Source organism: Equus quagga, chromosome 3 (assembly GCF_021613505.1).
Source record: "Equus quagga isolate Etosha38 chromosome 3, UCLA_HA_Equagga_1.0, whole genome shotgun sequence".
Classification (NCBI taxonomy): Eukaryota; Metazoa; Chordata; class Mammalia; order Perissodactyla; family Equidae; genus Equus; species Equus quagga.
The window spans coordinates 121840281-121867664 of NC_060269.1; the positions used below are offsets into that span (position 1 = coordinate 121840281).

Consider the following 27384-nt stretch of genomic DNA (forward strand, 5'->3'; position numbering starts at 1 on the left):
AGCCCTGAGCTAACATCTGCCACCAATCCTCCTCTTTTTGTTGAGGAAGGCTGGCCCTGAGCTAACATCCGTGCCCATCTTCCTCTACTTTATATGTGAGACACCTGCCACAGCATGGCTTGCCAAGCGGTGCCATGTCCGCACCTGGTACCTGAACTAGCGAACCCCAGGCAGCCTAAACGGAACGTATGAACTTAACCGCTGCGCCACCGGGCTGGCCCCGGAAATATTTACACTTTTAAAGGCAATTTAATGAGAACAATGATTCTAATACTAAATCCCTCTTAATTTAACGGCATAGCCCCAAATTGCTTACCTCCTTTTTGGTTAACAGCATTCCCTTCCTTTGAAGAACTGATTTGCCTCCACTGTTTCTGGTAAGACTGCAAAAGTCCCATGCTCCTATGTTTTCAAGGAAAAACCACTGGATACACTATCTCCTTTAGGAGGAAGAGAGCAGAGTGGGAAGGCAGTATCTCCATTCCTATCACTTTGCCAAGAGCGTGGTAGTCTCTGTGTCTTTCTTTGTGGGCAATATAGGCAGAGAAGTCGTCCTTTTACTGAAAAATACTAGGATTTTTCCCTCCCTTCATATTATGCTTATTGTTATAAAATCATGTAAGCCTTTTTCGTATCAAGTCATTCTTCTTAGTCAATCACTTCTACTTATCCAGTCTAAAAGACCTATGTTATTTATTAATTTTTAAATTTTGATATTAAAAAGAATCTTTACCTTTTCGAGATATATAATGAAAACTTTACTAAGTGATATAAAATAATAGAAGATGCAGGGTTGGTCATAGTGGAGGATTGTGAGGCCTGGGTGGTGATAACACAGAGGTTCATTATACCATCCTATTTTAATGTATGTTCAAAACTCACCATAATAAAATACATTTAAAAAATAATTTTGTTGACAAATCACCTGGTTCAGACTGATAATTCTCAAGGATCTCAGTTGGCCACTTCTTTGAGGAGTCTCTCCATTCAATCAGCCTTGAGGAATGAGATGACCTTTCCCTTCCTAAAGCACAGAATTATTTTACAAACAGCACCATATATCCCCATGTGCTAAAGCAAAGAGCATTAGGAATCAACAATGTGTATGTCCCTATAACCCGACACCATTAAATATTTAGGAAATCAATATTCCTAATACTCTTTTTATTTATGGGGCTACCATACACTTTTCCCCTGGTGGGGAAACTCATTTACTAATTCAATATTTATTCAACTATCTTTTATACAACTGATTTCCATTATGCCCCTTTTATCATAATCTCTAAGTGGACAAGTATTTCTTTAACTTGCTTGTACAGTGTTTTGCTTTGTACAAGTTGTTACAATTGCCACAGAAAATATCTGCCAGTTAACTCTAAAAACCTAGAAGGGAATACATTCCTCTATGTCATCCTGTGTTGATTTATGACTTCAGATATGTTGTATATTGTGAGTCATTTTAGGGTTATAAATAACTTATCCACTAGGCTGTAAATTTCACTAAACAAAAAAGTACAGAAACAAGCAAACAGCTGAAAGACCCACTATAATTTTTCTTTTTTCTTCCCATTTCACCTTAGGGCACATTTTTCCCCCCAATTTCATATTAGACCACAAAATTACACCATTCCTATTATTTGTAAAGAGCTTAGATCAAAAGAAGTGTTCAAATTCATCTGATTCTAACAGTAAGGCAATGAAGCACAATGGAAAGCTAAATTCTAACTGTAAATGCTTTTTTGCAACATAATATTTTCAAATCTGCTTAAGCCAGAGAGATTTTTATTACACAATTTGATTTTTACATCAATAAAATCTTAGATATAACAATACAGATGAAAAAACAACAATTTAATTTGTATTGAAATAAATAATTAGATATACAAAGCACATACAGTGAAAAGGGGTCACAATAAATTACAAGTGGAGACATTATTTTGCTCAATCACCAAAGAAAGCCCTTGACACTTCCAATTTCACACCATCAAATTTATCATTCTTGCTGATTTAAGCAGAACACAAAACAAATATGGATCCCAGGGCTTACTTTCACAGGTACCAGCATAGATAATTTACTATAGTGATCCAATTTGGAAATCAGTAGGGAGCAGTAAATCGCTGCATAAAAGAAAGAGTGAATGAGGTCCTTTTTCCTTAGTGTCAGCAGGCTATGATTATTATGTTTATTAGATTTTCTTGAAAGGACTGAGTATTTTGTCAAATATTCAGGAGAAATATATTTCCCCTCTGAGCCCTACATTAGCATTTATGTACTTTGGTCTTGAATACAGGGGAATGATAAATTTTTCAACTTATTTTATAAATTTATACAGTCTGGATAGTATTGGCTGGTAACCCCAACTTGTACAATATTGAATATTAAAAATGGATTCAAGAGAAATTACTAAGAAATGCTGACCTACTGTATACACAAATTTTTTAGTTCAATATTACCCACTGTATACAGCACCAGAAGTAATGCATTTATAAATCAAGCAGTGTTGACTCTTTCTAATCTTTGCGACCCTTTTACATTTGTTCCAACATATATACTTCACAGATGTTACCTGCTCAAGATTTTGCCCATTTGGTCTTAACTTATACAAATATATATCTAAGCAAAAATTCATGTCAAAAGCACTTGTTCTATTTTAAAGTTACAAAAGAAAATGGTCAAAGTTTGGAATTAATCAGTGATGAACCAAGAAAAAAAGGTAAGTTTAAAAGTACTGAGCTTATCAAAAAAGTAGCTTCAGAGGGCTATGATGGAAAAAGTGAAATGATTCTTGAGCCTGCCTTTCTCCGGGAACATGAGCTAATTTTTAGATTCTAGCGAAGACATCCATCAATACTTTCTTCCTATCATTTTCTAAGAAAAAGAATCTGTTTTAGATTTTAAAAATACCGTACTTTCTCTCTTATCAAGTCAACTCAAATTCAATGCAGGTCAGTTTTCCTATTTGCACTGCAAAAAAGACTACTCTAGGGTTAATCCCTCACACAGGAACAATGTGTTCCCTCTAAGAGCCACCTGAATACCACCTTAGAAAATAAACATGTCCTAGAACAATGATTACCAAACTTTTAGCAGCTTCTTTCTTATCCTTAATGCCAGATCCAGTAAGAACTTTCCACCTAGAACATTTTAAGAGGACTGCTCATTAAAACAAACTGTGGAAATAACTCCTGGATTTATAAACGGATACCTTTGGTATACCATCTGTTGAGCTATACCATCATACAGCTCTCTAAAATTCTCCTAATCCTAGACAAAGTCCAATGAGGTGTTATGAGAAACTAGTTGTCTTTGCATTGAATTGGATTTACAACTTGAATTGGATTTACAAATCTAGGTACCATTCCTGATATGATACCCAAAGATTTCAATCTGCTTTTATTCTACTGTGAAAAGCCTAAATTTTAAGAGGCTGAACTGGCTCTATACCTTGTGTACCTACAAAATGACCATGAAAAAACTTTAAGTACCATTTTTCTACACAGTTGAACATGAAAAAGAAAGAATAATTTTATAATTGATGTATTTAGGTGATTTAGGAACTTAAATGAAATGAAAAAAAACCAGATTACGATCTGAATAATGCCACTCTCAACTGTGGCCAAAACTGTTTGCGTAGAAAGCAGATATTAACAGGGTACTTCTTCCAGCTTTTGAACATTTCAGTATTTAAAAAATCTACTCATAGTAAATGCTTACTAAATATCTGTTGAATATTGAATAATTACATATTAAAAAGGGTCATGGAATTCAGATCCTTAGTTTTATGGCTGACTCAGTACTTTTAGTGGCATTTAACCTTCCAACATGGTATGTGAAACAAGTGGGGGGCTACTTGAGGAAAGAGTGCCACCTACTGCTCTTAAACATAACTGTCTATGGTTACTCTCCCCCTTGAGGTTTTCATTTCACAGAATAAGTATCAAAGTAGTCTAAATGTGGTGATAGCTTTGAGGCTAGCAGATCCTAAGGGGATCTGAGCAGGAGTGGAGGGGGAGAGGCTTCAGAGTAACTATATTAATCACATAAATTCCTTAGCATTAGATAAGGAATTCCTCAATATTAATTTCATTCCCTCTGATATCAAACTTTCCAAAAACCTAAGTCTCAGTTCCTTTTGTCTTATTACATATACATTCATTTTCCTTTCCAGGATGAATAATATTCATGCCCTAAACTTAAAAACCTAATTTGATTTTTAGGAAGAAAGGAAGTTTTCCAATACCTTTACAATTCTTAGTTATACAACAGACCTCATAAATCTTTCCTAACTTCTAGTTTTAATATTAGCTTGCTTTGATTTTCCCTGTAAGGGAGGTTCCTAAATATCTAAATTTAAATTTTAAAAAAGTTAGCTTTCTTTCTTGCTTACTTCTAGGAACATCTACCTTGATGAGTTTTATTCCAAGAAAATTTAAATACGAATTGCTATTTAAGAAATTTCTCTTTGAACTGATGTTAATGGAGTTCAAATTCATGATATATTCATGATATATAAAAGGTATATAAAAAAAGGAATATAGAATCCTTGTTAGAATTAAGTAGGTTTTGTATGAGGTTTCCACCTGTCAAAGAGGGTTTAATATCTAAAAGTGCTGGAGTGAGAAGAACGGCAGCACTATACCACTTCCTAAAGAATTATACGTTCTGGTTGTTAAATGAACTTTTTTTAAACCAGTAAGTAAAAATTAGTTCCGCTCTGCAACTATAATTTCTCCTGCTGCATTCATTCTATATACTGCTGTTGTATTTCCTTAATTGCAATTTGATACGTGTACATGTTACACTATAATTTCAGATGCCAAATCAGCTGGTTATACAAATTCATATCGCAGAATTTCTCACTACAAGTTCATGCAAACAAAACATCTAGTAATGCTCAAATTTTAAAATTTACTTTTTCATGAGCTTAGAAGTATTTTCTTTATAAATCAAGCCTTCCTTTAAAGAACAGTCAGACATGAGCATATCAGAAACATAACCCTGCTATGTGATAAAAAGCCTTGACTTTTAAAGCACAGGGTGTTCTAAATTATAATAATTAAATTAAAATTCTTCTTTGTTAAAACCAATATGAATTATTTCCTTTAGGAAAATCTTTCTGACCAACAGAAATTTTCAAAATAAAGAGGAAAAACTTAAAACAAAAGCACACTTGTAAGTCAGTAAAAGACAATCATGGTAAAAACAGAACACCCCAAAAAATTAATAAATGGAAAAACTGGTGAAATCTGAATAAGTTCTGTACTTTAGTTGACAGGATTGTTTCAGGGTTAATTTCTCAATTTTCATGAATGTTGTGTATTTATGTAGGATGTTAACATAAGGGGAAGTTTAGTAAAAGGTATACAGGACCTCTCTGTACTATTCTTGCAATTTTTCTATAAATCTAAAATTATCTCAAGATTAAAAACAATTGTAGAAAACAAAAGAAACTAGTAACTTAAAAATAAATGCCTTCAGCTGCCAAAATGTGACATAATTCAAGACTTAATTTTTTAAAACATTAGAAATCAATAATACACTGTTACTTAACATTATAGTCACTTTATTGCTCTAGAAAATTTAGTTCTTAAAACCATCAGATTACATATATAGAGATAATGAGGCTAGCCCCACACATACACAGACACACACACAAAATCAACTGAATATCATGAGGCTGCTTCTCTAACTTAGTAGATAAATATTACAAAAATACAAAAGTAGCTGATTACAGTTGAGCTATCAAGTAGATATCACATTTCTAGAGATTGCTAAATTGAACAAAAAGAAAACTGACGTTACTGAAAAGTTACTAATAAATGTATTAGAGAAACTCCAAATTACATGCAGACACAAGAATATTGGTTACAAAAAGCATTATTACATTATTTTGGACTAAAATTTTTGCAATGTTTTAAACATTTCCAATCATGCAACAGTAATAAATATCAGACTGAATTTTATAAAGGAGTTAACGGAAGCTCAATGAACAAGATTTAACATATTATACAACTCAAATCAGTTGCATAATATATCCAATTCCCCTAAATTTATCTATGAAATTGAAATGTACACTTATTCCCCCATAACTCCACCTCTGGCCCTATTCCCAATCAATTACCTTACCTATAAACGTTTTAATTTAACATTTTAAAGCAGATTTAATGGGTAAGTATGTAATCTACAGGATAATCTTCATTATTATTTCAGAATAGACACCAAGTATGCTCAATCTGCAGTTACATTCCTTTCAAAAGGCATCTGAACTGCTGCAATTGTCTAGAAAAAGTGAAGCCTAAGAAACCGAGAAAACTGGCAGTCAAGAATCTGGTCTAGGTAGTTCTATAAACTGTAATAATACTAATAAAACCCATGTGTCCACATTTATAAAAGAAGGATTTCCTATTTGAGAAATGTTACCCACTGGGTCTCTGAAAGGAAAGCTGTATGACTACCGCTTTCTGACATAAAACAGTTAGGTGACCCCAAACACTTACTCAACTGGCTAACTTAAAGCTGAGGCTTTTAAAAAAATATTCAAAGCCACAGAAGTAATTAGGGAAATAAAATTTTGGAAGGTAATAGCGTAAGATACATGCAGAATTCCTCTTATAATCGTACATCCAAAATAAATCTGTCCTAACAAAGCAACAAAAGATCAAATAACAATAAAATACAGTGGAAAATGCCTCTGTTAAAATCATCAACCAAAATTACTGAATGGCAAAAGAATACTGCCTCAAAACATACTGAATTCACATATGTTAATATCACCATAATGAGCTCATGCCAGATATAAATTCAGGTTACCAATTAGGTTGAAACAAATTTTAGAGCTATTTTTACAAGAGAAATAAATGTACTTCATGATAAAGGCACAGTATCATCTAAAAAAAAAAAATCTGATAGATTTATCACCAGACACAAACTTCCTTAATCCTTAACAACACAGCACAGTAAAATTTTCTTGGAAACTTTTTAAAAGGCTTGATTTAACATGCCAGGAAGATGATTATTTTTCCACTGAGATGCATTTATGTAGATTATGTAAATTGGATTGAGGTCAGTTTTACATCTGGAATTAACAAACCCTAGCGGAAGTACCAGCTGCTAATAATGCTTATTTATATTATACATAACTTAGCTGGATGTTAAACTACGCAACTGTTGGTGCCAGTCTGCTTATAAAGGCAATGCTCTGGAGACAAAGTCTTCTCACAAACAGTGGGCAAGCAGGTTTCATTATTATATGTTCAACAATAATCCTCAGTTCATTAAACAAGGTCCTGTAAGATAAAACAGTTTTCTTTCAGAAACACAAGGCAAAAGCAACATAATGCAAAACAAATGGTGATGATGGAATGTTCTACAGCCATTAAAGAATTTGAAGTAGTAAAAAGAAATAACCAGAATGCACAGGAATATACAAAATTCTCAAAATCAACACCTGTGTCTTTGAGGGGGCTGGCAGGGGAGGGGTCCATTTAACAAAAGCATTTAATAAATGGCTTTCTCTGAGGGCTAGATTAGGGATGATTTCTATGTTCTTTATTGTAGAGTTACATCATTTTCACATTTAATTTAGGCAAATTCAACTAGTTCTAAAAAAGAGCAATAAAGTGAAAATTATATAATATGGGCAATCCCACCTACTATTTCCTTAAATGAACATATTTCCTCTTAGGGCTTTCCTCATCTGTAAAATAGAACTATGTACTTTAAGGAGTTGTAGTGAAGTTTAAACAAGACAACATAAAATATACTCAATAAATTTACTTCCCAGTTGGATCACTCCATGATTTAACTGGCTCTTGTTTGCCTTCAGACTAAAGCCCAACTCCTTAACATCCAATGCTCTCCAGAATCTGGTCTCTGTTGAATTTTCTGCTTCATTTCTTGCCACTCTCTGCCATGACTGCTATGTTCCAGTTATGTTGCATGTTTGTGCCTAAAACAGGTTGTAGACTGACTTTGCCTTAACTGTGCTCATTTCCTACAAAGTACTCTATATTACATACTATACACATCACACATATATTGCACAGGCTAGCAGACACAAAATCATGTACACTGTACTGTAATTTATAAATGATTTGAAGGAACATCAAGGGTAATTTTATTCACAATTTTCACCTTATATGCTGAGTCATCCTGCATAAAGACAAAACTCCTGTTCTACGTTTCCGTATCCTCTGTATTATTTTTATGGTTAGGAAAAGTAATAAGCTACCGTTTTAAAAAAGAATGTAATAAACTCTCACACAAAGATAGGAAGGAAATTTAGAAAGATGCACATTTATCAAAAAACCTGACCTTCTTCTTGTAACTCCTATCTTTCTGACAGCCCCGTTGCTCACAATTCTCCAGGCCAGAAACCTGGAGGTCTTCTTTATCTCACTCTTCTTCCCCAAGCCCTAAGTTCCTACCCTCCTGAATAGTTTTCAGATTTATCCCCTTTTTCCTAAAACACTGAATTAGTTCAAGCTCTGGACTACTCTAATAGTCTCCACACCGTCTACCTTTGCGTTCTCTAGGTGAGCTTGCAGTCCATCTTCTGGAATGATATTTCTAAATCACATCTCATCACATTCTCAACCCCTCCACACTGAACTTCAATTAAGTTCCAGACCCTATCATAATCTGGTCCCTGTCTACCTTTCTGGGCACAGATCTTTATTACTTCCCTATAGACTTTTTCAGCTCAAGCAACATCTAACTGTTGGTATGTCAGGCACTTTCAGGCACCCATGTGCCAGAACTCAAACTTCAAGAGATCTGGCTTTTATTACCACCTCCTCAGTCTCATCTGTCTCCCTCTGTTCCCTGGGCCTCCACAGCACCTTCATCACCATATTGACTTACACGGCTGTCTAATTCACTCAGCTCTAAGTCCCTAGAAAACAGGTATTTCAATCCTATATAACTTGTTAGCACCAACAAACAATCACTGTCCTCTAAATAAATGAGTCTAATGAATAAAGCTAGAAGGCATCTTGAAAATACTCTATTCAAACATCTGTAGGTTACAGATGAGACCTAACGCCACATGGCTATTTCTCTTATTCCTAACTCTATCACTGGCATAATCCAGACCAAGTCACAGAGCTCCTTTGGAGCAACGCTGACATTTGAACTTTCACTGATGATGAAAATGTCTATCAGTGCTGTCCACTACAGTGGCCATCAGCCACACAAAGCTTTTGAGCACCTGAAATGTGGTTAGCGTGACTCAAGAATTTAGTATTACATTTTATGAATTTTAATTAATTGAAATTTAAATGGTCAAATGTGGCTAGTGGCTGCCATATTGGACAGCACAGCTCTGGACAATCTACACTAGACATCTACAAAAGACTGATACCACTAACTTGAGAATAAATATCATGATAGGCAAAAATGGTACAAAGTGTTGATACAGAGTGTCTCAAAACCCTTAACAAAAAAAGTCTAGTGTAGAAAGTGTAGTTTTATAAACTGTTGGTATTTATAAGTGCAAATATTTTCCATTACCTTTACACTTTTTTTTAATTTAAAGATTGGCACCTGAGCTAACATCTGTTGCCAATCTTTTTTGTTTGTTTCTTTCTTCTCCCCAAAGCCCCCCAGTACATAGTTGTATATTCTAGTTGTAAGTCCTTCTAGTTCTGCTATGTGGGACGCCACCACACCATGGCCTGATGAGTGGTGCTGGGTCCATGCCCAGGATCTGAACTGGGAAAACCCTGGGCCACCAAAGTGGAGCACGAACACTCAACCACTCGGCCACAGGGCCAGCCCTTTTTCCACTGTTCTGATTAAAATGTGTGCTTATGGGGAAACTCTGAAGATGCTCAATGACACATATTTGTGTTATCTTGATCCACTGCTATCCTCTTTTTTATTCCAGTGAACACGTCTAAATTTCTGTATGTGTTGATCTGATTTAAGGGTATATGGGAAAATGGGAGTGGAGAAGAAAAAGCATATTAAAAAAACAAAGAAAAACAAATCTGCTGATGAAAATGGATGTCAGGGCAGGGGACCAGAAGATAATGTCTGAAATGAATACAAGGACAAGAAAGAAAAAGGGCAAAAACTGACAGAATCGAGTAAAACTCAAGGTCTACTTGCAACCAGAGATTCAAAAGACATTTCCTAGAGAGCATAAAAACCCCTCAAAGGAGAAGAATCAGAATCATAGAAAAAAGAAAATAAACTATTTATTAAGACCTTATTAAATCTAAGCACTTTTAAAACATTACTTCATTCGACCCACATAAGGAGGTTTTCTCCCTACCAATGAAGAAATTAAAATTTAAATAACTTGCCTAAAGTCACACACCTGGCAAATGATGGGTCGGCATTCAAATTCACTTCTTTTTACTTTGCTTGTGAAGATAAGACAGAGATCATGCTAATACACTCACTGGCTTTATGGGTGAATTTCACTACATAATAAATTTATTTTCAACTTGAAAACAAAAACTATGTTAACATTAGTATCTGAGTAACATATTTAAGAAGCTATCAAAAACAGCTATTCGATTTGGTTTTACTCTAACTTTTGAGATCAGCATGCATAATTTACAGTTTAATTTAAGCCTCCATTCATGAACATTAAAGTAATTCACTAAAATATTTCTCTGCTTCCTCATTTTTCCATTCCTAACTGTTCTGTCCAGGCTATCAGAAGAATATTATGATCACGTCAAAACCATTATTCTCATACATCTAAAAGATAAATTCTAAACTTCTTACTCTGAAACTCAAGAGGTTTTATGATATGGCTCGAATATACCTTTTTTTTTCTTTTTTTTTAAAGATTTTATTTTTTCCTTTTTTCTCCCCAAAGCCCCCCAGTACATAGTTGTATATTCTTCGTTGTGGGTCCTTCTAGTTGTGGCATGTGGGATGCCGCCTCAGCGTGGTTTGATGAGCAGTGCCATGTCCGCGCCCAGGATTCGAACCAACGAAACACTGGGCCGCCTGCAGCGGAGCGCGCGAACTTAACCACTCAGCCACGGGGCCAGCCCCACGAATATACCTTTTTAATCTTAGCTCCAATCACTCACCATTCAGAATCTCCATTATAGTCAAACAGGTCTACTCAATGCTCCTTAAACATGGCTTATACCTTCTAGCCTCTGAACTCGTGCTCCTACTGTCTTCATATCTAAAATGCTTTTACCTATTTTATCTATTCAAAGGCTTTAATTCTTCCAGAACAAATTAAAATCTCTATTTTGGGAAACTTTCCTGGGCTCTTCTATCTTCTGGCTCAGAAGACAGAAGATGACAGATGCTCTCTCCCTCCTGTGGACTACAGTACTCATATGATAAAGCAAACATATGACAGTTCTCATATACTGACTTGTTAATACTGTATCCTGAACTACTGTTTCCTTATTTTATCATCTGAAATATGTTTTTGTTTCTTCAACTAGGAAAGCTCCTTGAGAGTGGGACTTATGTCTTACACATCTTTAAATTCCTTAAGCTTTAGTACTATCAGAGAGGTAGTCGAGATAACTCCAGTCTCAGTTTCTGAAAAGACATACAATCACCTCCTCATCAATCCTAGAAGCCCTGGAACTTAAATTTATGAAAACATTGCTTGCTTCTAACTTCTAATACAAAAGCTAAGTAACTCTTAAAAGTTACAAACACTATATTTCACAATACCTTTAACAAATAAAACAGATTTAAATTAATCACCAGCTTACCGACAATATGGATTTCTTCGAGAGGAATATCGAAGAGTTAGAAATCTATAGTATATAAAAGGCTGGAGCAAACTTCCTTGACCACTGAAATAAACAAATAAAAGGAGAGTAAATATACATTATCAATTCACATGTGTACTCACAAAACTTAAAGGCAAGTTTATTGGAGAATGTGTCCTCATTCACCAAAGAGTCATAGTAATATCTATGACATCTAAATCAAATTTATTCTTAAAAAGGAAATAAAAGAATGTATATGATTGGTAAAGAATAAAATGTATTGGTTAAATTTTTACAAACATGTATTCATGTATGTATTACTTTTTAAATTTTTAAAAGCTACTAAATGAGTCAGGAAATGTTATATAAATGCTTCCATAATTACCACTAATAATTGATAATCAAGTTTTAAAACTTTATAACATATTAAAATGAAAAGTGGTTCATTTTATACAAACTAATAAAATCACACAGGCTAACAAGTAAATTTACACAGCCTATTCTAATTATTTCTCTTGGTTAAAAAAACACCATTACAGGGGCCGGCCCCGTGGCTGAGTGGTTAAATTTGCACACTCCACTGCGGCAGCCCAGAGTTTCGCTGGTTTGGATCCTGGGCGCAAACATGGCACCGCTCATCAGGCCATGCTGAGGTGGTGGCCCACATGCCACAACTAGAAGGACCCACAACTAAGAATATACAACTATGTACCTGGGGTCTTTGGGGAGAAAAAGGAAAAAAAAAAATCTAAAAAAAACAAAACAAAAAAAACACCATTACAATACCCCAAGAGTCATATATATATCTATGAAATCCTAAGTCTGGAATTCTTTGCTAGGAAGAACTATGTGGATTAATATATTTACTGAAATAACTACAAATGAAATGTGACAACAATCTAACATGGATAGTTAAGTAGCAGAACTAAGTAAATTATATTATGCTTATCTGATGGACTTAGTATGCAACTACTTAAAATCTTGATTATGAAAACTATAAAGCAACTTTGAAGAAAGTAGGATAAAAACTACATATAGTATTACAACTATATTTTAAAACTTTTTTAAAGGAAATACATTAAGATGCTAAATGTGGTTTGTTTTTTGGGTTAATTTTTTAGCCTTTTCTTCTAAATTGTGTGATACTACTTTCATCATAAAAATAATTTACATGATTACAAACTTATCACTAAAATAAATGTTACATCCATTTTTCCCAATAAATCACATGACAAATCTTTAAATCTTTAAATTGAAAAATACACATACTACAGAAAATATAGAAAGAAAAGAATATTCAATGAGAAACAAATCTTCCACCAAGCTAGCTCCTTCCTCAAAGTTATAGCACAGTCTCTAATATATCCTTCCAGAAATTTATACACACAGTGTATAAATGACTAACACTAATACAGTGCTCACTTTATAATTACTGAATCTGTTGAACAACTGTAGGAGGGAAGTGGTCTCATCATTCCCATTTTAAGGATGAAGGAACTGAGGCAGAAAGGAATACGTACATGCCCTTAAACTTATACATACATACCTCAACATATAAATGGGGAATACCCTACATGGTCCCTTACATGGTCCCTTTTTTTTTTTTTTACAAACTTTTAAACTTACTATATCTTGGAGATCATCCTCTATCACAACACATAAATTTAGCTCATTCTTTTTACAATTTCAAGTATTCCACCTTATACATGTACTATTACGTAACAAGTTCTCTACTAATGAATAAAGCTACAAGGATCATCCTTTAATCTGTCTTTGCACACGTGTGTGTGCATGCATATGTAACATAAACTCAGACTTCATGTTCATTTTTAAATACAGAGCTTTAAGCATTATTGCTAAAAATATAACTTAATAAAGACTTCTAACATTAGACTGTGCTTCTACCATGAAGGGTAGCATTTAAGGAATAATGAACTAAAATTATTTTTAATTTTATAGTTTGTGTTATATTCAAGAGACATACTTAAAGCATTAATAGCTTTTCCTATTAGGGATCGAACAAAACTTCCTAACTTTATTTTAATTTTTTAGAATAACAAAGTGATTTCTCTATTTAAATATTTCTGGTAAATTCTCCTTTCCTTTACAATAATCTTAAAAATTAGGGGCTGGCCTCATGGCTGAGTGGTTAAGTTCACGTGCTTCGCTTCGGTGGCCCAGGGTTTCGCTGGTTCAGATCCTGGGCATGGACATGGCACCACTCATCAGGCCACGCTGAGGCGGCGTCCCACATGCCACTAGAAGGACCTACAACTAGAATATACAACTATGTACTGGGGAACTTTGGGGAGAAGGAAAAACGAAAAAAAAAAAAATTAAAAAATTAAAATCAGTTTGCACAGTCAGTGTTTAAATAAAAGATTAAGTAGCACAACTGAGTTAATGTAGTCAAAACTTGGTGCTCCAACCAAAAATTCACTCCAGTTCCAAAAATGAGGCTTTTGTTTTAAGTGTGCATGGCATCTCAGCATTCCATTATAAATCTTAGGTTGATTTAAGAGGAAAATTAATTATTTTGCTTATTAAACAGAATCTGGAGGTTTCAAATGCAGACATCAATGATCTCTACACAAAGAACTAGTTTTGGTATCTTCATTTTTTTTTTTAATTTTTTTTTTTTTGATGAAGATTAGCCCTGAGCTAACATCTGCTGCCAATCCTCCTCTTTGCTGGGGAAGACCGGCCCTGAGTTAACATCTGTGCCCGTCTTCCTCTACTTTATATGTGGGACGCCTACCATAGCATGGCTTGACAAGTGGAGCGTAGGCCCACACCCAGGAACTGAACCGGCAAACCCCGGGCCGCTGAAGCAGAACCTGCAAACTTAACCTCTGCACCACCGGGCTGACCCCTGCTATCTACATTTTAATTTTCACCCAGTTACATGAAACAAATCACAGAACCTGGCACGACCCAAGAAAACAGAAAAGTGAATAAGAGGGCAAAAAGTTGCCTTTACTAATTAAATGTTTAAGTGTCTGATCACTATCACAAAAGAGGGACATTAACTTTTAGGGTGAAAGTTTTAGAGTGAATAACGGACAAATAAGGCAGTATCAAATCCTATGTTCAATGTTCATGGAACGTTGGAAGGATTTCAGGGAATTACTTATTTCAACTACCACTAGTTTTTTAAATGTGGAAAATCAAGGCTCAGAAGGCTAAGTTAATGGTCAAATCAACTAGAATCCAGGTCTGCTAACACCCAGTAAGTCTTCCCATTGTATCATTCCAGAACTTTTATATTACCTAGTTTGCAACCCCACAACTTAAGCGACATCTGGTGATCCTGGAGTTTTCAGAGGAAAACATTACTTAAAAGAATGGAACAGATGTATTTATGAGGAAATCTATAAAACTCTGTTACTAGCTTGAAGAGAGACGGAAGGAAAGGAGTAACTGTTAGGTATATACATTAAAAAAAAAGGTTCATAGCCAAATGATACTTTAGCTTTTTTCTTGTTTCTTTTTTTTTTCTTGAGGAAGATTAGCCCTGAGCTAACTGCTGCCAATCTCCCTCTTTTTGCTGAGGAGGACTGGCCCTGCAGTAACATCCAGACCCATCTTCCTCTACTTTATATGTGGGATGCCTACCACAGCATGGCTTGCCAAGCGGTGCCATGTCCACACCTGGGATCCGAACCAGCGAATCCAGGGCCGCCGAAGCGGAACGTGTGCACTTAACTGCTGCACCTCCGGGTCGGCCCTGATATTTTAACTTTTATCTCTAATGTCCTATTACTTGTAAAACTAAAAATTAAAAAAGCAATAATCGGGATTGAAATGTAGTTTTAAAACCTAAATGCAGACTATTGATGGAGAGGTCAATACTTTGCTATTCTAATGTTCTAATTTTTAAAAGGAAGGCTTTCTTTATTCATACATTACTCCGATGCAAACAAATACAGAGGTGATAGTAGGCAGCTATAAATACCAGACCTAATTTTTCTCTAGTGTAAGAAAAATCATCTCAATAATGGCAGAATGGTCTAAAATAGACCTCCTAAGATTCTTTCAAAGGTAGTAATTCTGAAATTAATTTTCAGAATGTTAAGTGATAATTCACAAGGAACAATAAGTAAGACAAGTTCCTAGGTTTACTATAATCTCAGATTTTCTACTATAAAGTGAAAAGATGATTGCTAAGATCCATCTAGCTAAGTGTATCAGTATCTACTTCAACAGATTTAAGGAGGATAAAATTTGAGCTAATATGTTTACTATGTTCACGAAAGTCATCTGCCTCCCAAAACAAATATATTTTCGTTCTTACCTAAAAAGCATAAAAACTGTAGCAGGCATCAAGAATATTTCGTTACAAGCAATGAATTTCAAAATATTCTGTTGATTAGCACTTAATTTATCCAAGACAGATCTCAGCAGAGGTAAACTATTTGAACCCTTTGCCTAAAACATAAGAGAACAAACATTAGAAATAACAAAGCATTTTTGATCACTCAGTTATTTTCTTTCTTTAGATAAACAGCATATCCAACAGGCAATACAACCAAAAGACAATTATTTGGAAATGGTGACATAAAAGTTTACAAAAGTCAGTGTATTTTCCTGCTTTATTGTATTTTGTTAGTTGAAGAGTTAAAAGTCATTTTCATGCTTTTTCTTAAGAAAGATTAGATCATTTCACAAAAAATCGTCATTTCTCTCCAACCACGATAAAATCTGACTACCCAGTAATACAGCTAAAGTATCTGTGACTCCTTAGCTAACGAAAGGTAGAAATTATGGAATCCAATTACTACTGTGAAAAAAAGGGCAACACAAGGCAAAAATAATGGATATTTTAATTCAAATTTCAGTGCATGTGGAGCCAATCTGCCCGGCACACTGAAGCCAGGCTTAATGTTTCAACCTGGGAATACGAAAAAATTTTAGGAATTTAGCAGATTGAACATCAGTGTAAAACAAACTCAGTACACTCTACTTACTTGTTATGTTAGAAGTAAACATTGACAGAATAAGACATCTCTGACAACCTATCAAATCTAAAAGATAGGACTTTTTAAAAAAATAAAGAGATCTATTTCAAACTTCAGAAATTCCTCTGGCAACTGAGGAGTAATCTGAAACACAATCCTTTATCTATAAAATGTACTATTTTGTGAAACTTAAACAATAAAAAATTCCAAACTTAAACCTTGCAAATCACTAAATAATTTAGAACAAGTTTGGAAGGAATAGAGGAACTTTTTGTGACAAATGCCCAATGTCTTAGAACTCAAATTCATGTCAACTATCTGTAATCCAGGAGTTAAAAAAAAGCATAGTTTTACTTACATCAAGGACCTTTTTTGTATACGTGGCAGCATGAAGCAAAGAGAACAACAAGACTGGGAAAATGCTCACTGAAGGAAACAATTAAGGAAAACATTTAAAATTCATCAAACACTTTGCAAAACAGGCTATGTATTACGTCCAACTACATAAATCTGAAATGGCATCTGCTAAAATGAGTTCAGCAATGGCTTTTGTTTTACTGACATTCTTGATAACCAAATGAAGTTTTTAAAAAAATCTGTAAGGAAGAACATTACTTCATTTTCTAAAGCTCACAGTTCTGAGATGAAGAAAATAGTGAAAAAAGTTTATTTCTATTGGATAAAATATTGTAAACGTTTGCTAAATTAAATTGAAATCTAGGCCACCTCAAAGTGTTCAATACAGCTTTTAACCCCACAACAGTCACTCTGGCCAGAATAACTTAGCCTTCAAATACAAGGATAGTCTTTTGTGCACTGCTTTCACTATCTCAACTCCTTAGGAAAGAGTCTGGGGTAATGGTTTAAAGAGCAGTTCCCAAATTCTACTCAACTAAAGATCTTATTATTTCTTTCCTACAAGGACCGCATTATTTTGAGGTACTGCACCTATTAAGCTTTTACAGTTAATGTGTTCTCAACTTGTACAAATAAAAAAAGAGAGTGTATATTTGGGTTTGTGTCTACTCAACTGAGAGTCTCATCAGACTAATTACAGACATAAGCAAAGAATCCTTATATTAGAGTGCAACTGTCTGGCTCTACGTCATGAATAAATATACAATTTTCATTCAGCTTTTTGAAAAACAGAAATTGTTCAAAAGATCCTATTCACTCCAATTTCTGCCAGGTTGATAAGAACAGTAACAAAAAATTTGTCAAGTATTTCCATAAAATGATATGAACCGTCAGTCAATCACAAATGGCAAAAATAGTTGTCCTAAAAATATTAAGAGGTTCTAATAAGCAAATTTTTATATTTTATATTTTTCTACACTAACTGAAAGCCTGGTGTGACAGGAAATGATGACTGCTGTGACACAATACGAGTATCACATTCATTATAACCATAACTCAATTAGGACCCAAAAGTTCCGAATTTCCACCTGGCAAGCAAGACACTGACCTTATACCTAAGTGTTAGAAGACTCCTCTTTTACATTTTTTTTTTTTTTTAAAGATTTTATTTTTTCCTTTTTCTCCCCAAAGCCCCCCAGTACATAGTTGTATATTTCTCGTTGTGGGTTCTTCTAGTTGTGGTATGTGGGATGCCGCCTCAGCGTGGTCTGACGAGCAGTGCCATGTCCGCGCCCAGGATTCGAACCAACGAAACACTGGGACGCCTGCAGCGGAGCGCGCGAACTTAACCACTCGGCCACAGGGCCAGCCCCGTCTCTTTTACATTTTTTAATGAATCATAGATCCCTTTGAAACTGATGAAAGCTACAACCCTCTCCTAAGGCCACTGTAAACTCTGTTGCTTCTTAAATAATTCAATCTAAACTGTGACATACATCCTAACTTGAAGCCTAATTCAATAAAGAGGCAACGTCAGGTAGTGAAAACAGAACCTCGAATTGAGAGTCAAGATACATGGGTTCCAGTCACGGCTCTGACACTAACTTCATTTCCATAGGCCAAGTTTCATATTCTGTCAAATGAATATGTAGCAATCAAAGCGAGAGATTTCTAACGTATCTTTTACCTCTAACATTCTATAACTCCCAAATCCTTGATAAGAGATTCATAGTCTTAGCTTTCAATGTCATTTTTAGACCACTTAGAAAATATAAGGGGTGAAAAGTCTACAATTTAAACCCTGTCATTGTTAGAGCAAGGACAATATATCACCTTTGTAAGAACAAAGATCAGAATCTAACTTTGTAATACGACTTTGGGCTCACCTTTATTTATTAACATAATACTCAACTACTTTAGATTACTGTTTCTTACCTATTATCAGTTTCTGTTACTCCCACTGTTCACTACTCCTCCCCACCACTCTAAGAATTTAAGGAACATGAAATCTTAATCTTTGACTCCCCAGAGAGGGGCTATGAAATAACCAATTGCATAGAAAAGGCAGAGAGGTTGTCTTCACTGGTCATGAGTCTCATTTGGCACTATCTCAGGATTCACTCAACAAAACTTACTGACCACCTGCTCTGTGACACACAATGTCCCAGAGGTCAGTATTGGTGCATTCAATTTGCTCCATATTAATTATCTGGAAAACAGTTTCTACTTCTCTCTCCAAAGAAATTTTAAGCTACTAAAGGGCAGAACAAAGAACCTTTAAATAACTTCTCATTATATCTTAGAAAGGCAAGAATTTTAATTATTAGTGATTGTAAAGGACCTCAATAAATGTGATAGACAAAAGCAGATCAATCCAAGGGTTGGCCCTATGCCGAGTGGTTAAGTTCGCATGCTCTGGTTCGGCAGCCCAGGGTTTCGCTGGTTCGAATCCTAGGCTCAGACATGGTACCGCTCATCAGGCCATACTGAGGCGGTGTCCTACATGCCACAGCTAGAAGGACCTACAACTAAAAATACACAACTATGTACTGGGGGGCTCTGGGGAGAAAAAGGAAAAATAAAATCTTTTAAAAAAAAAGCAGATCAATCCAATGATGTGCCAAACAAATGTGACTGTCATTTAGTTGTAGTACAACAATCATTTGTGAGTTTTACCTAAAAATGAACAAATACAGGGGCCAGCCCGGTGGCACAGCAGTTAAATTCGCATGTTCTGCTTCAGTGGCCCAGGGTTCACCGGTTCAGATCCTGGCTGCAGACATGGCACCTCTTGGCAAGCCATGCTGTGGTAGGCGTCCCACATATAAAGTAGAGGAAGATGGGCACGGATGTTAGCTCAGGGCTAATCTTCCTCAAAAAAAAAAAAAGCTAGAAAAAAAAGAAATGAATACAAATACAAATTATGGTGGGACATTACAGACCCAAGCATGCACTGAAATCAGACAGACCTTGTCAGCTTAACTAACTTGCCAATGTGATGTCAGGCAAGTTATTTTAAATTCTTTGAGCGTTAGTATCCTTATCAATAATGATGCTCATGATTTTTTTCAGATTGTTGCAAGGATTAAACATCAAGTTTGTATATACTGGCAAAATGAATACTCAAAAAATTTCAGTTTCCTCCTCTTCCCTTTTCCTTAAAACTTACAAAAAACTATTTAAAATTTGATACTCCACAAACATACAAAATATTATCTAAATATGTAATAGTCTTGGAGACCTATTTTATTGTGCTTTCCATTATGTATAGTTGTATCATAAATATTCAAGAACTCTTAAGAGTTCTTGAGTTCTCTTCCCTCATCCCTCCCCTTCCTTTTTAGAATACCTATTATCATCCCACGACACACACTTGAAATTGGTAAACATACAAATTCCAAATGGGTTATTTAATTCTTATTAGCTCCAGAGATTATCCATGTGTCCTCATTTTCTACTCTAACCACAGCAAATACTAATTTCTTTTTCTTTTATTAATTATCTCATTGTCTGCTTAAATAAGTTATTTCTTGATGAATTTCCATTTGTTCCTAGCTCCCTAGGAGTTAAAAGTAAAAGCTAAGCATTACTCTTTTGATAAAGCAAGACATCTGGACATTTTCCCAAAGATGATGTGAATTAAACGAAAGAAAAATTTAAATGTTAAAATAAGTCCTCCATAGGCTTGTGCTATGAATCTCAATTTTAAAATATCCATTGCTAATAGAGAAGCTTACAAGAGACGAGAACAAAGATCCAAAGTTTAAAATTCACACACCAGCTCTTCAAAATTTAGATTTCACATTTTACAGTCAGAAATTCTTACAATAAATCTATCTTCATTTAAATGAAGTGCAAACAAATGAACCAACCCAGGCTTCATGGAATACCCTCATTGCTGAGTCCTTCCTATAGCGAAAAAAAAAATCAGAAGAACTCTCCTACACTCTCAGTAGATAATTTCACGGTATAAAAGGATACTTGTAACAGGGTAGGAATTGACAAAGATGAGTGAATACAACAGGTAGTGGCAGCTGTCCTCCAACAAAGCCTGGGCCAGGAATGCTCTGCTCAACTGGAAGTGCGGTAATCTTTGGTGCAGCCTCAGAGCACTGGTAAGAGCATTTGCCAGCAAAGCACGTTGGTAAAAGCTTGCTGCTTCATGCAACCTGCAAATTACCAGAGGAGAGGTTATCATGAGACATAAACAACTACCATGTCTCTTCCTCCTTTGTGAATTGCATCATAATTGCACAACACCTAAATCTATTACTCGTCAATAGAAAAAAATTACTTGAATCTAGGTAACTTCTTAGAAGCCTCACTTCATATATATTCCCAACTGAATTTTATAAAGCAGTCATTCTTCCTGTTAGGTTAAAAAGTCATAAATGCAAAAGTTTTACATGAACTCATCTCATCCCCACATACCCATTTTCTCTCAGATTTTCAATGTGATACCAGTTTTCACAAAGCATAAGATATAAAATATTCCTCCAGTTGGTAATATTACTAGGTTACTGGTGCCATAAGGACGAGACTCGTGTTTTATTGTCCCTGAATCCTTTACAGTTTAACAAGTCTTGCACCCAGAAGGTATTCCATAAAAACTGACTGAACAAGTGAATATCAAAGGCAGAAATACGTATAATACATACCCAAGAAGAGGCAGAACAAACAAAGCAGAGCAGTAAACTGTGAACAAGCGAGAAAACCACATTGCTGTGTCCAGTTTATTGGTCATCATGAATTGCTGAATTTAAAAAGAAAAATATTGTAGTAAACCAAACCTGCAAATTATGTTTTTAAGGATGATGTAGTTTTAAGGATTATGTAGTTTTAGTCCTATTCAAAATGTTTTAACAACTCTGTAGCAACTTTTTTTTTAAAATCATTAAGTGAAAACTCTCAAGGCGATTGTTTCATGTATATGCTCAGTAACAAGACCAAAACAGAAAGTACTTAAATAGGATAGTAGTTGACACTTTAAAAAGTAAAAAGACTAATTAAGAAAGAAAAATTTGGATAGAAATTTAACTACAATTGTCTATATTCCTTCAACACCTGTAATACTAGCTTCATCTATTTTAAAAGAACATTAAATAAGAACTAATTGCTCTCAAGAGAACCATAAAGCCTATTCTTAGAAAAATCTCATATTCAAAGAGGTAGATCTCAGATCTGAGTAAAAAGGCATCACAAAAAGCCAATTTGGATTAAATAAACCTTACAAAGGAAAAATGTAAAATCATGGTAATAATAGGCACTCATTATTGAACTCATCAGTCTATGGAAGACTTGCTTATGCACACACAAGGGCCTGGTATACTGTAGATGCTCAAAATATGGCTATCATGTGTTAAATGGCACCTGCCTCTCTGATTTTATGACTTTCTTCACCTCCTCGAAGCTCTCCCAGACATCTTACCCTGGTTTCAGTGGCTCTAGACTAAACTTCCATATACCACTTTCTTCTCCATTTTTTTTCATTCTGTGTTTTCCTTTCCTGCATTTTACCAATAGATGTGTCCATTACCACTAACACAATAACTTAAAATCTGTTTTCTCATTCAAAATGTATCTTGTATTAAAATTCTAAGTGGCTTTTACATTTTTGATAGAATCTATATGAATAATTTTTACATCAAAACCCAATACAAACATAAGTGGGTACATAAAGCAAACGAAAGTTTCACAAAACAATACTTATCTTCAATATGCGTGATGGATTTTGGTATTTCGTACTCTAATGTTTTAGAAATACTTAACATTTCCACTAAATTAATTTCAAAATTCATTAACAGGTCTTTTAACCTAGAGTCTAAAACACTACTCTAAGCAATCTAATAATTATCTTTTGAAAGGCAGAAAAAACTTTTGGGAAAAAAATGCAAGTATATTTTAAAATTCAAGGATGTTTTATTGCATGTGTTTTTAAGAATATGCAGGTGATTTTAGAAATATGTCTCTGGTTTACTCTATCCAAACCTACTATACTGTAACTCCTCTACATTTCAATGATCACCAGGAAAGTGGAAGGGTGAATCTAGCTTACTGTGCTCAGTTTCTCTACAAATATTCAGTCTCTAAACCATAGTCTGAAATTCAACTTTAGAACATTTTCTTTAAAACCTATTCGTTTAGGGTGTTCATTTTGTGATACATCATTGAGCTATGCATTTCATTTTGTATACTTTTGCAGATGTGTATTTTATTATACAATAAAAAAGTCTTAAAAAGTGTATTGGTTTATATTTTAAGAGTGACTATAAACTGTGTTATAAATAGTTCAGGCAAAAAATACCAATGAATCTTTCGGTGAAAAACTACGGAAGTGAAAAACTATTCACAGTCTCCAAGTATCTTACTATAGAACACTTTTTAATTACAAAGGAAAAAAGGTATCTTTACAATGGAGAATCTGGTGGACATCACCTTAACCAAATAATCAAACTTACTATCTCCAATGATGGTATAAATCAACATAAAATGTTCCTGATATTATACAATGCACTGAGAAGGACAGAATATCACTTATGTAATATTCCTGCCAAAATGTTTAGCCTGAATGTGGTTAACGGGGAAAAGAAACAAATCAGACAACTCCAATTTGAGGAGCATTCTGCAAAACAACAGGTCTGGACTCTGGAAAGACAAAAATGGGAGGAGGAGGGCAAGAAAACTTCTAGACTAAGAGACTAAAGGCCAGAAAATGTAGTGCATGCTTTTCAATTAATTCTGGATAAGGAGGAAGCAGCTTTTAAGGGCAACTGGAGAAATCTGAATATGGATTGTCTATTAGGTAATAACGCATATCAATGTTAAATTTCCCAAATTTAACTGCAAAAATTCCTGCGATGACCGCACCGTGATCATGTAGAAGAATAATGAATGAAGTATTTATGGGTTAAAGATCACGATGTATGCAACTACCTCTCGAATGCTCCAACAAAATAAAGAAAAAAGAAAAAATGTGTATATAAATACAGATGTTGTAAAATGTTTAAAAAGAAAAAAGTGACTTACTCAATTCACATACTCATAGTGTTTAAAATTAAAGGCAATAACGCTTCAGGCACAAATAACCAGTAAGCAGAAGATCCGCATCTCAAGAACAAAAAATTTACAAAACCGTAACAATATTTCTCTTTGTAAAGAGGGACAAAAATGAATAAAGGAAAAAAGAAGATCGCTCTCCTCGTTCTGCGTAATTCCTACATAATAGCATAAAATGGGCAGAAACGTCTTCTACCAGCACGCGTGAGCGGAATGAGGCGTGTGTCACAGCACAACCTCAGGTGGCATCTTCAATCTTGAAACCTACGACAATCAGAGACCGAGGCGTGGAAAAAGGCAAGGCGGCCCAATTTCCATAGTATACAGGTTAGGGCCACCTGCTCCAGACCTGCCTGTTGTCGGTTCCGAAACAGAAACTTGTAGTTCCCTCTAGATCTTCGCTCACAATCTCCCCTCTCCAACCCACTCCCAACCCCGACCCGAATCACTAATCCCAGTCCCGAAAGCCTCTTCTGGAACGCCTCGGACCCGGCTCCCAACACTTCCTCCTCCTTTCTAACTCTAGCAAAGCAAGCCAGAGACGACCCTGACTGCTCACTTACCACCGCGCCCGCCCCTTGGGGGCCGTTAGGGGCCGTATCCGCCATAGGGGACTCACACACGCGTCTGGGACGCTGCAATTGGGAAAGAGAAAGAAAGAAGGGATGTCAGCACCGGGGCCACGACTCCAGTAACCGGCCTCCCTGCCCCGTGCCACAAGCCCACCGCGCCCTGCGGCAACTCCGAGCCTCCACAGGGGGCAAAGGTCTCGCCCGCTTCAGTGCAGCGGACTGCCCCGAGGACACCTGCTGTGACCAAGAAATACCTGTCCAGCACGGTCAATAGCAAAGCTGGGTTTCTAGAAAAAGCGGAGCGTAGGCGGAGCTTCGGGACAAGGCCCAACAGTGCCGATCAAAAGCCGCCGGCCCCCGGTTATTGCCGAACCTGGAAGTGCTCCTTTCACTTCCGTGGGGAAGAGGCGGTGACAAAGAGCAGAAACCGGACGCTCTTCCCTGAGGCATGACGGGAAGTGTAGTTTGTCTTGTTTGGCTTCACCTGTATTATACGCCAATCGGCTCTGTAAGCTAAGAGGCGAGGCTGGCGAAGCAATTTTTCTGATCTCTGGCGCACAGGTGGTCTTCCCAGTCCGTGTCCAAACCGCGAAATCTCTCTACTACCTAGTATAGAAGCGTCAGAAATGTCTTCTTTTCTGTTTTCTTCTAGGGGCTGAGGAAGCCCTGTGTTTCTACGCCTAAAATTAATTATTTCAACAAGCACGTAATGAGGCCTGTTATGTAATAGGTCCCCTGCTTGGCAGAGAGGATAAAAAGATGACTATGACACAGATTGCAGGAGAGAGACACAAGCAAACAGAAATCACAGCACAGTGCTTGTGTAATATGGACAGAGGCCGTGTTAATCACAGGGAGCTCATAGGAGGGGACCTGAATCAGAACGGGTCTGGGAAGGTTTTCTGGAAAAGGTAATGCTGGCCCTCAGTTTTCAAGGACAAGGAGAACTTGGCTAAATGGGGAAGGGGATTCTAGATAACAGAAAATGGATGAATCAACAGAACACAGTCAGGGGATTGGTTCAGTATGACTAGAATGAAGGTGACAGGGGAGGTTGTGAAAGATTGGGGCTAGAGAAGCAGGCGGGTGTGCTAAGGAGAGGATCTGAACTTGACCCTGAAATCCAGGGAACCATTGTACCATTTTAAACAAATGTGATATCATGATATTTAGAAAGATCTCTCTGGCAACAGGATAGAGGATGATCAGAGGGGCAAACTAAAAGCTAGGAGATTAATTGGCAGCCCGTTACATACATATAGAAGTGATGAGATTCTGAAGGGAGGCAATGTGGGGGAAGAGAAGAGGAAAGATAACTTGGTGAGGCCATCCAAGATTTGGTGACTGACTAGGTATAGGTGTGCTGGAGAGGGGAGGTCATCAGCTGAGACCTAGAGAAGAGCTGTAGAGAAAGAAGAGTTAGAAGAGTAGTGGATTGAGAATAAGATCTGAGGGAGTTGAGGAGAGGAAGCCAACAAGAGGTATACAGGACAGCTGAAACTATGAACCTGTAATAATCTAACTTTCTTAGATGTGTAGATTTCTTCCAACATCCATGGACAGTCCAGGTACTAGTCAGCTGTAGCTGACAAGTCAAATGGTGCCCTCTTGAAGCCATGTAAACTGTTTTTCTAAGGTCACTGCCCAAGATCAGGGCCTCAGGATCTCCAGCCTGGATTACTTATCGCCCTAGCTGAGGTAAAATGCCTCATCCTCTGCGCTCCTCACATATCGTTTACTCCGTATTTTTATAGCACTTATCACTTCTTATCATTATTTGTGCACCTACCAGGAGTGCATGCATATATGTGTGTGTGTGTGTGTGTGTGTGTGTCTAAGCTTTGGCTGCCATAACAAAATACCTTAGGCTGAGTGGCTTACACAGGAGAAATTTATTTTTCACAGTTCTAGAGTCTGGGAAGTCAAAGATAAAGGTGCTGGAAGGTAGGTTTCATTCTGAGGCCTCTTCTCTTGATTGGTATGTGGTTGCCATTTCCCCAGTGGGTGCATATGTGGGAAGAGGGAAGGGAAAGAGAGCTCTCTGTTCCTTTTTCAATAGGGCCGCCCAGTCCTACCAGGCTCCGTGCTTTGTTACCTCCTAAAGACCCTATCTCCAAATATAGTCACATCAGGGGTCAGCGCTTCACTATATGAATTTTGGAGGGACACAATTCAGTCCATAGCACTATGTATATATATATTTTACTGATTTAAAGGATCTTCTTATTAAGAAAATATTAAAATATAGAATATTCTCTATTGTAAGTTCCATATAGACAATTGATTCTCACAGAATACTCTTGTTGATTTTTGCTAAGCTTTTGTATCCATAGTAAGATATGTTTGCAATTGATGAGCCAGTGTAATTCCATGAATGTTGCTTGATATTTTTGATAAGGAATAAGGTGAAAGTGAAATAGCTAAGGCACATATTGAAATTTCACTGTTTCAACAATGATGTAATCAACCTCTTTGCTGAATTGAATAATAGTTTTTGAATACTGAAAGAATACTCAATTTTTTAATGCTATTCACAATGTAACAGCTACAGATATAACACACTTTTAAGTTTAATCTGTATTACTAACATTCTTTCCATCATTTTTAAGTCTAGACAATCGACAAAACAATAAATCAAGCCCTGATTTGTGGTGCTTGCGGATATTTCCATGATGTAAATGCTCCCAGCATGACCTGTTTTAAACCGCCAACACAATGTCACTGAACATGGAATTGAG

The 27384-nt window shown here is 35.9% G+C and overlaps 1 protein-coding gene across 2 annotated transcripts; it reads right to left on the reverse strand.

Annotated features, from left to right (window-relative positions):
• Nucleotides 1-5547: 5547 nt before the first annotated feature.
• Nucleotides 5548-25020, reverse strand: LOC124237180 (transmembrane protein 33). Of its 2 annotated transcripts, none has more exons than XM_046656580.1 (8): nucleotides 24901-25020; nucleotides 24638-24709; nucleotides 21677-21771; nucleotides 21000-21187; nucleotides 17020-17087; nucleotides 15998-16131; nucleotides 11704-11787; nucleotides 5548-7287 (listed from the first exon to the last, which is right to left on the reverse strand). In XM_046656580.1, exons 2-8 carry the CDS (start codon nucleotides 24680-24682, stop codon nucleotides 7158-7160), a joined length of 744 nt encoding a protein of 247 aa, XP_046512536.1. In that variant the 5' UTR covers nucleotides 24683-24709; nucleotides 24901-25020; the 3' UTR covers nucleotides 5548-7157. The 2 variants fall into 2 exon arrangements, with proteins under 2 accessions (XP_046512536.1, XP_046512537.1); XM_046656581.1 differs by lacking the exon at nucleotides 24901-25020 and adding an exon at nucleotides 24801-24880.
• Between the last annotated feature and the right edge of the window lie 2364 nt (nucleotides 25021-27384).

Excerpts from the sequence above, each read along its gene's own strand:
- LOC124237180 (XM_046656580.1), bottom strand. The coding sequence starts at position 24,682 with ATGGCGGATACGGCCCCTAACGGCCCCCAAGGGGCGGGCGCGGTG. Across the intron at positions 11,788-15,997 it reads ACAGTTTTTATGCTTTTTAG|TGGTCAAGGAAGTTTGCTCC; the intron begins GTAAGAACGAAA and ends TGTTTATTTCAG. Across the intron at positions 7,288-11,703 it reads CGAAGAAATCCATATTGTCG|GACCTTGTTTAATGAACTGA; the intron begins GTAAGCTGGTGA and ends TTTATCTTACAG.